Genomic DNA, 13,538 nt, shown 5'->3' with positions numbered 1-13,538 from the left:
GAGAGTATGTTGGATTCCTTCCTGATTGGTGGAACACGAGGACGTTGTTGCATGTATGTCGCTCAAGAAAATGAAATGAATAAAGTGAAGTGTACATTTACTGCGCCCAGTGGATAAACAATACAGAGGGTTCAGCTCAGTGCTCTCTTCCACACACAGTCGCAAAAGATTACAAGCTAATGCGGTGCGCGCCATACTGTTTTTCATTTGATTATTTCATCTAACCTTAGAAGTCTTTTACATACAAATATTTACTGTCATTATAACGTTACCACTGTGTTCACATAGGTGATTGATCGAGGGCTCCCTGTACTCTCATGACTCGAAATTCTAAGCTTTAATATGCAGCAGCTAGAAATTAGAATGGCTATGGGTTTTCTGTATTTTAGAACAGGGGTGGGGAACCTATGGCTCACGAGCCATACTTGGCTCTTTTGGTGGTTGCATATGGCAAATGTTTGTCCTAGTGGGGTTGCCGTAGTTAGGTGTGGGAGGTAACTGAAATGACGTAGAGACAGTTTGGCCTCGTGGGGTTGCCATAGTTTTTGCGTGGTAGTCGATGTCCAGCGTTGTATAAGGGTCCAAGGCTGATCGTGTCATAACAACTAATTGTGGAAACGGTTTTGGCAAAGGTCGCTCAGAGAGAAAAATATGAGTACCACCGTAGTTTTCAACAACAATGGACAGCCTTGGTGGAGAGAGACGGTTCTGCTGTGTGTCTTAAACTCAGAGATGGGGAGGATGCCAAAGCACTCGTACTCGACGTTGCCAATAAACATTTTGCCAACTTCGCATAAAGACAACATAATCAAACGAATAAAAGACACGCCTTTGTCGGCAAGAACTGTTCACCATCGTACCAACATGGTGGCAAATCAAATTGAATTACGTTCACAATTAACGGATGGAAGTCTCAAGGCCTTCGTGACGATGTATGAAACAGACTCCAAAGCCATCGACAAAACTGTGCAGCACGAGCTGTCGCATTCATGGTCAGAAGTACTTTTGTCATCATTGGTGAGCAACAGTGCAACAACGTTATTTAAAATAATTTAGAGACTTATTGTACTCTACAAGTCTTGGTCTTACATAAATGTGCAAATACACTTGTACTTGTTTTTTTAAAATACCGTTTGGCTCTTTTGAAAGTACCTTTTTAAATATTTGGCCTTTACGGCTCTCTCAGTGGAAAGGGTTCCTGACCTCCGTTTTAGAAGCTTTGAGTAAATGAGAATTGTTGAATTCGTGTTATGCTATGAAAAAAATTGTTTGCTGGAATGTTATTGTAAATGTTCACTTGGCTCTGGAGCTGACACTAAAAGCAGCAATCTTCTAATTACTGGACAACCATGAAATCACACAATCATGGGATCAGTCCAATAAAAGTTTTAAAAGGTGTCTCTGCACTAAAGGGCGACGAGGCAGCTGGATAGCATCCAGCGGGGTGCCGTGAGCCTCGGGCAGCCCGGCGCGTAACTTCCTCCTAAATGGGACCAATGTAACTTCCTGCGAGACCATAAACATGGGATGTAGTCAACTGAAGTCAAGCTGAAAATGCTCCGGTGCTACTTAGTAAGGTCAAGAGGTATACGCCATGATATAATTTCAAACTTCGACAGCTATATGGCTGCTGCACTGCAAGGAGAAGGTCCATGGTCATTTATTTATTTTTTTTCTTACCCAATTTTGTTCAGACAGCCACCTAAGCGTTGGGAGGCATAAAAAGGAATCGATTAAAAAAAAAAAAAAAAAGAGGATTAGGGCTATCACCGCCCCCACACACTATCAAGAATATAGGGTCATCTCCCTTTGGCCTGTTTGAAAACAACACGACAATGACACGTGTGCGTTTGTGTGACATCATCCCGGAACACATATCTCAACCGCTGCAAGAACAATGGACGCATTCATATCAAGACAAGCGCAGAAATCTGTGTGTGAGCAGCGAAACATAACAAAACCCTCATCACCCACGGCCACAAATGGGCCCATTTCAACACTTATGTCATTTCTCAACAAAAGCTTCTAGGGAGGGTGGATTACCACTCTTCCTGGCATGTCCTCATTTGGCTTTGCTGCAAAGCCACACTCGTATCTGATGGCTACGACGAGTCCAGCCGGCTTCAAAGAGAGCAGAGGAAACACAGCGGCCTTCCTGTCACTCCCAGTCGGAAGCAAATGACGCGGTCGAGATGCAACGAGATTTCACCAAAGTATTCATCCCTTCAGTAGATCGAGTGAGTTGAAGGTGAGTTTTAAGTGGACCCAAGGGATATGTTATATACCGTATGTACATATACAGGACGTCCCTCAAAAATGTATACACATTTTGAATCTTCTTCTTTTCCTTTCGGCTCCCGTCCATGTTTGCATATTGCTTATCCTGTTCTGTGTCGTGGGTAGCCGGATTCTATCAAAGATGGCTTTCGGCGACACCCTTAACTGATCCAACGTCAATCACGGGGCACACGAAGACCGACAACCATCGCCATTCACATTCATGCCGTCACAGGTGTGGGAACTCAATCCACTCTTGTGTGCACAGAAGTCAGGAGAGTGAACCAATTAGTAACCCACATGGCTAACACAAGAGGTTAAAGAAAATAGTCAGCTACTCAATAGAACGTAGACTTCTGCCAAGGGTGAACAATTCTGACGTGGGGGTGATGGCGTGCACTCCACTGCAATGCGTATTAAAAAGCAGCTCCATCTGCTGGATCTAGTAGGTCATTGCCACACTTGGGCCCAATATAAGCAGACTGTGATGATATAATTTCAAAACTATTAACGGTGGCAAGATCATTGGCCTCACAGTTCTGAGGACTGGGGCTCAAATACCGGCCCCGCCTGTGTGGAGTTTTACATGTTCTCCCCGTGCCTGCGCAGGTTTTCTCCAAGCACTCCGGTTTTCTCCCACATCCCAAAAACATGCATTAATTGGGGTCTCTAAATTACCCTTAGGTGTGATTGCGAGTATTACTGTTGGCTGCCAACTAGTTCAGTGAGTACCCTTTCTCCAGTCCGACGATAGCTGGGATAGGCTCCAGTACTGCAGCGACCCTTGTGAGGATAAGTGGCTCAGTAAATGGATGGATTTTACGGGCATCAAAATGGCAAGTCAGTGCTTAGAACTTCTGGAGTGTGTGTACACGAGTTGACCAACACTGCACGCCGCACACATAATGATTGCCCAATGGCCATCATGAGTCGGCTGGCCAACACCAAATTGTCCCACCGCTGACCTGAGAGCGGCAGCAAAGTGCCACAGAGCACCCCCGACCGCCAGGAAAAAAAAGAAAGAAGAAAAAGGAATAGGAGTAGGAGTAGAAAAAGGAATCGAAGAAGCTAGCCAACCGCTTAACTTAGCTCGTAATGGTAATTTTGACCACACACGAAAAAATTCAACAGGTTTAGCATGTAGTATTGTCGGCCCCTGCCATTCAGGAGCACATCTGGGGAAAGAATTAAAAAAAAAAAAAAAAAACCTCTTAATACACCCCAAGATAATCTTTCAGTGACATCCGATATTCGGACCTGGGAAAAAATGCTCAAATTAGGGTCCATTTTAAGAAATCTACCTATCCAGATATCTACCAATTTACTGAATAATATTTCCCCATGTATACAAAAAGCATATTGCTAGTTATCGAGATACAGCCGGTTGGGTAAAGGGCAGAATTTATTTCAAGCTTCAGTTGAACTGAGATTCTTATAATGAGGGAAAAAAAAAAAAAAAAAAGAGCACTTTTCATAGTTGGATAAAAGCAGTTAGAATTTATAAATTCTATAAAGTGCAGACTGGCATTATGTCTGTATTTATGTAAGCCTTGTTCACACGCGTGTGTGTGTGTTGAGATTACACAGCGAGGCAGTCTTAGAATGTAGACCTGCCCTTACTTGACTTCTTAATCTTGCGTTTCCTGCCCTCCCGCTGCGTATCTGAGCATAAAAACTTCACACCACTGTGAATCCTTCACCTCCCCCCTCCCCCCCTCCCCCCTCTCCCCTGGATCACACTACAACAGCTTCATGCCTGGCTGCCACAGGACCCTCCACTCCTGCTGTTTCCGTCAGGCCACTGCACAAAATCGGCATTTGGCCCGATCCCAAGCCGGTCCCCACATGCCTCCCAATTTCGAGATTAAATAGCGCCCCGTCTCTGAAGTCCTTCCAGAGGCTAATGGCTTTTGTTGCTGGGAATAATCCGCACATCCTCTCCCACATCCCGGGGGTCCGTTGGCCTGTGGCGAACCCCACCCCTGTGTCTCATCTCCGTCTCAATCCTCCGTTATGGTTGACCTCCTCACCTTCCGAAGGCGCGACTCCCTGCCGTGACGTGCGTGGGCAACTTGGGACCCGAACCACCCGCGATGAAGGGAGGATTCCGGTGAGATGACCGAGCTGAGACCCATCCTGAGTTCTACAGGGAGTCAATGCAGGTGCTGTCTCAAGCTTAATGAAGTCCTTAAATCTTTTTCTGCTGAACCGAGTTAGCAGACCTCCCGACATCTATCTGGCAAACAGCTACGGCGGAGCAGTCGATGTGCTACAATTTCAAAAATAAACGCAGCGCAGAAAAGAGTTTTATGAGATGAGGGGTTTGGCTCGAAGGGCATTTCAGGGGAAAGATTTGCAGTCATAAACGCGCAAAGTTGAGACGTGGCCCAGGCAACGACCCGTACGCTCCGCAAATGTTTGCGAGAGGAGCTAATCTGGGGGTGTGACGGACTGAGCAGACTTTTGTGGCGATGGGCTCACATCCAGTCTTGCGGGGAATAAAATAACAGAGACGTGGACAATGTTGACTGACCACCCAAAATCACTTTTCTTTGTCAACACAATCATGGCTCGGCCATAAAGCTCAACATTCCAGCTTCAATCTTATTAGCTTCATTCATCCATTGTTTCGACTTGATATTTCGGTACTAGGCGTGCGCATATTCCTTTAATCTTTAATATAATATGATATTCAGGAAAAATATACAGTGTGGGTGGAATGGTGGGTCAGCTGGTAAAGCGTTGGCCTCACAGTTCTGAGGTCCCGAGTTCCATCCCGGCCCCGCCTGTGTGGAGTTTGCATGTTCTCCCCATGCCTGCGTGGGTTTTCTCCGGGCACTCCGGTTTCTTCCCACATCCCAAAAACACGCAACATTAATTGGACACTCTAAATTGCCCCTAGGTAAGATCGTGAGTGGGGCTGTTTGTCTCCATGTGCCCTGCGATTGGCTGACAACCGGTTCAGGGTGTACCCCGCCTCCTCCTCGCTGACAGCTGGGACCCTCGTGAGGATAAGCGGCCAAAGAAAAAAGATAGATAGATAGATAGATAGATAGATATAGATAGATAGATAGATATAGATAGATAGATAGATAGATAGATAGATAGATAGATAGATAGATAGATAGATAGATAGATGATAGATAGATAGATAGAGAGATAGATAGATAGATAGATAGATAGATAGATAGATAGATAGATAGATAGTGTGAGTAGGCATATGTGCGACCAAATTTTTCAATGGGCCACACAAAAAAAAAAAAAAAAAAAAAAAAAATCACACCGGTATAACCATCAGTTCGAGAGGGGGAAAAAAATTACAAGACATATAAATTTGTCGAAGTCTGAAAAAAAAATCCAGGGAAAAAATTCAAAATATTAAATTATAAATAAATTATTTTTACAAGGAAAAGTAAGAATGAATTAATATTTTTCCAGAAAAAAAATGTCATCAGGATGGAGGGGAAAAAGGAGGGATGAAATCTTACATGTATTGGGTTACATTTACTGAGAAAATAAATCATTATGTGGCCAACCATGTGCCAGCTGTATAGCAGAGACCAAATAATAATGGACACATACTGCATATTGAAGAAATTCTGAAGACAAATTACGAGACGTAAAAGAAGTGGCGGCATCAGCCACGTAAAGTAGAAGATATAAGAGAAAATGGAGTGGGAAGAAGGTGAAGAGGACACACTAACAAAGATATGCATAAAAGCAAATCTATCTTCCCAGCGGAGAACCGTGACGGAGTCTTGCTCCGTCGCTGCCCCCACACATCAACGGGCAGACCTCCGCTTAGACTGCACGCAAAAACATCAACACAAGTCTGGCAGTGTGGAGAGGAGAGCCTGGAGACCACCTGAACCACTGCCGAGGAGTGGAGTGGGGTGGGGGGTGGGAGTATTGGAGGAGTAACCACAGAGATGAGTTAAGGGTGAGAGCATTTTGCAGATGTGGTACATTTGGGAAGGATGAGGAAAACCCAAATCTTGTTTTGACGGGAAGGAGGTGAGGGCCACATGACATAAGAGGAGATAAATAATGGGGAATGACACGAGGTCCCGACAGTGAGGACCTCTTAAAGAAGAATGAAGAGGGAGGGGGGTTCACGTGCAAAACAAACCCATGAATCAACGCTGGAGAAAGAAGGAAAGTGGCGCTCGGGCAGCGGATTAAAGCATCAACAGTGCGGCACCCAAACTTCAGGTTTTTGTTGCAATATGAAAATTGGAGCTCGTGTACTCCAAAAAGGCGAAGACACCTAAAAAAAAAATAAAATCTGAAGATTTATAAGCACTGCTTGACCGATGTTCCAGTAAATACGCTACAACGATTTTTAACAAACAGAGTCAGTCGATATTTGTTGATGACCGCAGGCCGTACCCAATCCCATTCTCCACCCGTGTGTGTGTTCTTACCTGGCCATCCCCAAACTGGAAAACCCTGCTGGCACGATGAGAACGTCAAGTCGGGGGAAGGGATGAACGCCAAGAACCGCGTGGGCTGCGGCTAAACATCGCGGCAATAGGGCAAGGATTCCGGTCTAAGACGAGAACGTTAACACGTCTTTAACATGAACATTATTATTATTATTATTATTATTGTTGAACGTGTGAAGGCACCCCACCTGCGCCTTCTGCAGAAGTTTGACGGGGGCAAACACACGGTGCGGGATCACACGCTCAGACTTCACGGCGCGTTCGACGAACCGGCAAGGGTAGTCGCCATGGGAGCAAGGGAAGCCACCATCCAACACGGCTGAACGGTCGGGCACAGAGACGCACTCGTGCTGAGAAGACGAGCCCGAGCAGGCGGGCCGTTCTTTCCTTGGAACGCATTGGAAGGGAAAAGACGAGTTTAATCCAAGGTCAATAAAACGCCTTTTAATAGGTTAGGCGCACAGCGTGCGTGAGGTACAATACTCATTCCATGTGTGCCGTCTCTTTGTTCTAAGCGTGGGAACGAAAGCCACGGAAATATGGACCGTACACAAAACCGCTCCTAAAAATATCAAGGTGTCACTATGCAATCGTATTCTTTCGAAACGCAACAACCAGCGCTGACAACGTATCCAAAGGTTTTCGAGCCACGTCCAAGTTTCCTTCCAGCCATTCACTGAAAATAAAGGCCTGCCTTGTAGTGGGAGATTCCTGAGGCCGGCGGCAGGCTACGGCTGGACTGCCGCGGGAGGAAAACCAGGGCGGGAGGAGGAGGCTTACTGGAAATCATTGGCAGACGCAGCGGGGCTAAGGAGTGGGGACCCCAGTCCAACTGGGCCCTGCAAACCAGTCACTAACTGTATCCTGTAGCCATAAAAATCAGCGCCTGCTTTACTTGTTTGCTCTCCAAGGATAATTTACACTGGGCGTGTGGAATTTTCAACGCTTTGATGTATTTGTCATAAAAAGGCCGAGCGAGAGCTGCTGCGCCCTAAACCTCACCGTGTTTGGGGGAAGAAAAAGGGAAAGGTTTGTCATGGAATGTGGAAAGGCCAGAATTGCTACGATGACGCCAGGAAAGGAAGCGGTCTTGCCAAAATAAAAAGCAAATACATTCAAATTTGAAAAATAACGCTACCTGTCGGTGCAGAGGCCGGAGGCTTTTGCGACTTCTCTGCTTGAACCTCCGCGCGAGGACACGGGGACGGACTCCCCAAACCCGGGCGACCTTTCCCTCCCCCCTTTTCCACATGCAGGAGGAAGCCGAGCAGGGACTTGCTGCCAGTGGCCGACTGCCAGGGCGAAGGTGGAGGCGGGCATGGGCATTGTGACGTAGTAATTCCACATCAACAAACCTGCAGACAAAGGCTTGTAAAATGTCAGATGGGAGAAGCGTACGTGAAATAAAAGAAAAGGGATGCTTGTTCGTTGTTTAGGCATATTTTTTTCAAATGCTCAAAATAAGAACATTACCGTAACTTCCAGCCTACAAGCAGTTTTTTTTTTTTTTTCCCACACGCTTTCAACCCTGCGGTTTATGCAGTGATGCGGCGCTAGCGTTAGCACACTTGGTTATAAGCCTTGGCAGCGCTAACCCTAGCCACGCACTCACGCTAATGCTAGTGCCGTGCTAGCGTTGAACTCTTTCTGTGTACCGAGGCTTATAATCAGGTGCACTCTGTAGGTCGGGAATTACGGTAGTATTGCAATTTGTGAGTCAAAATTCCAATCAACTGAACACAAATTAGTGATGTCGATGTACAACAACTTACTAATATATCGCTAGCCGTGTGGATGGCAAAGTCTAATTATGACTACAGTCAATTTTTTTGGGCTCGTTTATTGTAATTTATTCTCACATATGGGGAAAGCCACTAGGTCAGGGGTGCTCAATGCGCCGATCGCGATTGGCAGTCTTGGTCGATCATGGGTCAGTGTGGCAAAAAAAAAAAAAAAAAAAGACGTCACCCAATGGTCCCTCTAAAATGCACGCTGATGCAGTCTCTTCACAGGTATTCTGCTTTCCGTCCAAAAAAAAAAAAAAAAAAAATCCAATGCAAATTGAAAGTACAACATACAGCGATTCAGTTTGTGGCACTTTGCAATGTGATTCATTGAGTGAGGGATGACTGGCAGTTACATCCGACAGCATAATTTACATATGTACTGTAAAAAAATGAAAAGAAAAAGCCACTGGTTTCTTTGAGGCAGCATACGGAACTTTCTCTAACAACGACCACTGCTCCGCCAAACTTTCTTTTTCCTAGTTTACCTTATCCCCCCCCAACCACTGCTCTTAAATACGTACACTCATAATTACTAATGTTACGGAAGTTACACAGCCCATCAATGTGTTTTATAATGACTGCGTCCACCACCGGTGCTTTTGTTAGCAAAACAGTCTGGGCAACGTAGAGCAAAGACGAGCTAGACATGCTGCTTATGTTTACTTTCCATATCAATGGAGAAAGTTAAAAAAGAAATGCTGTTGTTTCAAGATGCAATGACTGTCGGAGTACGTAAATAATCAAAGAAAAAGTGGTGAAACTGGACGAGATTCTCTCTTTTCCAAGTGGGAAAGGTCTGGTCTCAAGCCAAAGTAGAAATTGCAGGATGAGATGGTGTATAATTTTAAAATTCCACCTTGGCACAGCCTGATCCAGGATGAAATCACAGACAATACAGTGCACAAAAAGCTAATTCTGTATTTTAAATATAGGAGGCAACATAACATTAACCTTAAAACAGTTTGGGAGCATCCTCATCATCACCCCCCCCCCCTTGTCTGTAGCTTGCAAGAAGCTGGCTGCTTGAAAAGTAGATCTTGGGGTAAAAAAGTCTGGGGACCCCTGCACTAGGTTATCATGGTAAGGAAAAAAAAGTTGTAATGCTAGTTTTTTTTGGTTTGTTTTTTTTACAAATTCTACAAAAAAAATTGTTGTTTTGGTTTTTTTTTTGCATTGTATATTTGAGAATAGTCATTAATCCATGTGCAGATATAATGTACAAAGACACATTTGACCGTTTTTCCTCAAAAGATAATATAACAATAAAACAGCAGAATTGGAATATCACTAAAGAAAAGGTCAGTCTTTTTCAACACAAAACCTCTTACAAAACCAATGCTAGGTAGGAAGGTGAAGAAAACAAATGAGAGACAAAAAAGGCAAGAGTTTAAAATATATATTTAAAAAAAAAAAAAAGCCTTACTTGTGTCCCCATCTTCAGTAGGCGCAACCTGCTCCTCCCCGCTCATCAAGACCACACAGTCGCGGGGGGCCCGCAACGTGGCCTGCCACGTTGACATGGCAACAGGCGGCTCCTGGCAGGGAAAGAGCGCTCGGTTGTTGATGGGCGAGCCGGCGGTGTACACGCACGCCCTGGAATGAATAATGAATGGGAGACCAAATCCAGGCAAACGCCCCAAATGGTGGTACAATTTGGACTTCAACCAAAAATGAAATGGGGAAAAAAATGTGCCTCGACAAACCTCTTCAAGCCTGAGCCTAACCCTGCTGACAGCCTGTATTGGTCAAAAGCCAATTGCGCATAGAGTATTTATGAAAACGACATTCCTGGGTTGGTGACGAAGCGCATGCATAAAACTTTAAAATAAAAATAGATACTATCAATACATGGTCAATACTTCACCGACTATTGTCTATTGTGGTCTAATGCAGATGAGATCTGGAACTTAACGGATCGATAATAATAATTCTTATTATAAAGCAAGGTGGCACGGTGGATTAGCTGGTAAAGCGTTGGCCTAACAGTTCTGAGGTTCCGGGTTCAATCCCGGACCCGCCTGTGTGGAGTATGCATGCTCTCCCCGTGCCTGCGTGGGTTTCCTCCCACATTCCAAAAACATGCACCATTAATTGGACACACTATATTGCCCCGAGGTGTGATTGTGAGTGCGGCTGTTTGTCTCCATGTGCCATGCGATTGGCTGGCAACCCGTTCAGTGTGTACCCCGCCTCCTGCCCGTTGACAGCTGCGATAGGCTGCAGCACTCCTACTGGCCCTCGTGAGGATAAGCAGCGAGGAAAATGGATGGATGGATTATAAAACAAGCGACACTTTTTGTGACGTTCTTGTTTGGTGCGCTGAGATTTTTCTACGGTTAAAATTATGTGGCCTGCTACAACAAAGATTGGAAAACACTACATCATCAGACTCTCCTCTTCCCCTTTGACCCACCTGTCGTCCTGGTCTTCGGTCCACCTCACAGAACCCCCAGTAGGCTTCGTTTCATAGCAGATCCTCAGGGCCCGGGGAAACTCCCGTGGAGAGGAGACCTCCTCCTTCCACAGCCGCAGACTCCAGCGGTCGCTGCGGAAACGCAGCGGGCCGCCATCGCCCTCAACACCGGGGCCACGGGCGCACGCCGAGTAGAGCTCCTTCTGCCGCCTCCACAGGGCAGAAGGCATGGAGGTCAGCTCGTGGATGAGGTTCGGGTGCCGGACTCCGGGAAAGGCGTTCGACAAGAAGGTGACGTCCACTTGCTCCACCTTTGACACAGTTACATCACAGCAGTCCAGCACTAAGGTGAAATGACGATCGGGTGAGGTCTTGATATGATCGGTTGCTGTCCCAACCCCTGGTGGATCATTCGAACAACGGTCATCGTTTTCCAGCAGAGCAGTTTGGGTCTCCTCAGGTTCTCCAGAAGCAGTTGGCTCCAGGAACAGAACCACACTACCACTGAAGACTTTCCTGTCAAAATGAACCTTCAGGTCCAGAGCATAGTGCTTGACTAGCATGTGGCTGGTATTGGCACAAAGTGGAAGGTCGTCTTTATCGGGGTTCAAGTCCACCTCTTCTTCCTCTCCTCTTGTCACACACATTTGTTAGTAAACCACCAGGATTAACAGTGACACCCTCGCGTGACAGTAAAAGGACTTTCTGGATAACATTTAAAGTACATCGTGTCAGGCATGACAGTTCACGCGTGCGCAGTGATGCCAAGTTCAGCAAAAACTTGGCTTTCGTTTGACGAATGAACCCCGGCTAAACTTACGGCGTGACATCTCCGACTACTGTGACTTCGTCTTCATGAAACACTTACAACCTACCGATGAATTGACAGTGGTTGAACGTACAAGAGAATGGCGAGACTTTATAAAAAAAAAAAAAAAAGCTGTCAACATACCGCCGACTGCACTTTCAACGACACACAGAAGAAACCGCCAAAGCTGTCGAAATGTGATGACGTCACACACAAGCGACGAGAGGGAATTGTAGTTTTCTTGTTCAACGGCTTTAGATGACAATCACCTGTGCACCGAGATAAAATTTTACTAAGTAGCACACGTTCCAAAAATAAAGTACGCAATAATTGAAATATTAAGGAAGTTTTCTTGCTGATAATGTCCCACAATCATGATGCATCACATGCGATGGGATGAATCTGTCTTTCGTGCCCATCACAACATTTTACCTTCATATTTTTATTTGTTTCTAACCCAAGGGATCCAAAACAATATAACGAGGATATTATTCATCTTGAAAAAGCGAGAAAATAAGTGATACCAACTGTACACTACACTACAGTTTATTAATGTGCTTTGCCGGTATCATGTGCATCACATGGACGGTTACATTTCTGTGTTTTGGAAAGTCATCATCAAAACAAAATCAAAAGAAAATGATAAAACATATTTACAGCTGCCGGGGACACCTACACGGTGGATCAGAAACTCAAAACAGAGTTGTTCACAGAGAAATTGCTCAGTTTTGATTGGCATCTGCAGTATTGAATCATACAGACAGAAATCTCTCTTTGGCCCTTCTTAGTATGACACAGTTCAGTTATATGTCACGTTAATTCAAGCAACCCGTTGATAAATTAGTCCATCCCTCTGACACTCTCAATCCCAAATGAAATCTGTGTCCATTGATTCTCGTTGGATCGTGCAGGCATCGCCAGTTAGTCGGTCAATGAGTGGTTATGCCACCGTTGTCATACATTTCGATTCCAGCTTTTATCAATATGCCTCAAAACCAGCGTTCCCTCTAATTTTGATTTTATGTGTCTGAGCAAACACACCAAGGAGCCCTGAGCGTTCCCCTTGACCATTGCGAACAACATCAGGTGTCTCATCCATTGAAGTTACAGTACATGGCCTTTTAAAATCAAATTACTGCATTTGCATTCCCATCAGAACACTTCAATGAAGAAAAAAGTGCTTTTGCTAGCCTACAATGAAAATGTCAAACTTATGCAAAAAAAAATAGATTGCTAACCAAATCATCCCGACGATGAACTTCAAACCACAAATCCGAAAGCCAGCTTCCAAATTTATTTATTATTTTTTTTAAAACGACAAAAATACCGGCGTCTGTTTTTCTTGGTCTAAAATTGAATTATTGCTAACATATCTTTTTCGGTGACAGCTGAAAGATGCTCCGAAACAGTTTTATGGCGCATCTTATTTTCGCTCCCCTTATTTAAAATACAGAACTATTTTCTTGTTTTTTGTCTGTGTATTTTCTGTGCTTTTATCCTCGATGAGGGTGTTCCAACGTGGACACACCATTTCATCCTGCATAATTTGTTTGACCGAAAGAAAAAATTCAAAGGTATCATTTTTGCAACATCAGCTTTTCTGGTATACTCAGGCAGGCATTTTGCCATGTGATTGATTGTGAATTTGTTGAACTGAAAGCAGAAATGCATTCCTGTTAATGGCTAATAGAGAATTTGAACTTGTTCTAGCTTCCTTTTGTTTACCAGTGTCAGCCCGTTCCTTTTCTCTGTCTTTGGCAATACCCGTAACAAGACCGTTCCCGTTCAAAAGAGAAAATCTCATCCAG

General features: G+C 44.8%; 1 protein-coding gene across 4 annotated transcripts in view; it reads right to left on the bottom strand.

The window, feature by feature from the left end:
- aopep (aminopeptidase O (putative)) overlaps positions 1 to 11,971 on the bottom strand; it is a 96,706-nt gene extending 84,735 nt beyond the window's left edge. For 2 of the 4 annotated variants that reach the window (XM_061818232.1, XM_061818233.1), the window contains exons 1-5: positions 10,923 to 11,912; positions 9,933 to 10,102; positions 7,861 to 8,077; positions 6,911 to 7,109; positions 6,702 to 6,826 (exon numbers count right to left, since the gene is read on the bottom strand). In XM_061818232.1, the coding sequence (XP_061674216.1) occupies positions 6,702 to 6,826; positions 6,911 to 7,109; positions 7,861 to 8,077; positions 9,933 to 10,102; positions 10,923 to 11,569 (1,358 nt within the window). In that variant the 5' untranslated portion in view covers positions 11,570 to 11,912. Of the gene's footprint in view, positions 1 to 6,701; positions 6,827 to 6,910; positions 7,110 to 7,860; positions 8,078 to 9,932; positions 10,103 to 10,922 lie in introns of all 4 variants that reach the window. The other 2 variants (XM_061818231.1, XM_061818234.1) reach the window with 2 other exon arrangements.
- Between the last annotated feature and the right edge of the window lie 1,567 nt (positions 11,972 to 13,538).

Source organism: Syngnathoides biaculeatus, chromosome 4, assembly GCF_019802595.1.
Source record: "Syngnathoides biaculeatus isolate LvHL_M chromosome 4, ASM1980259v1, whole genome shotgun sequence".
Lineage (NCBI taxonomy): Eukaryota > Metazoa > Chordata > Actinopteri > Syngnathiformes > Syngnathidae > Syngnathoides > Syngnathoides biaculeatus.
The sequence above is the reverse complement of the archived record's forward strand: the minus strand, read 5'-3'. Positions and strand labels throughout refer to the sequence as shown.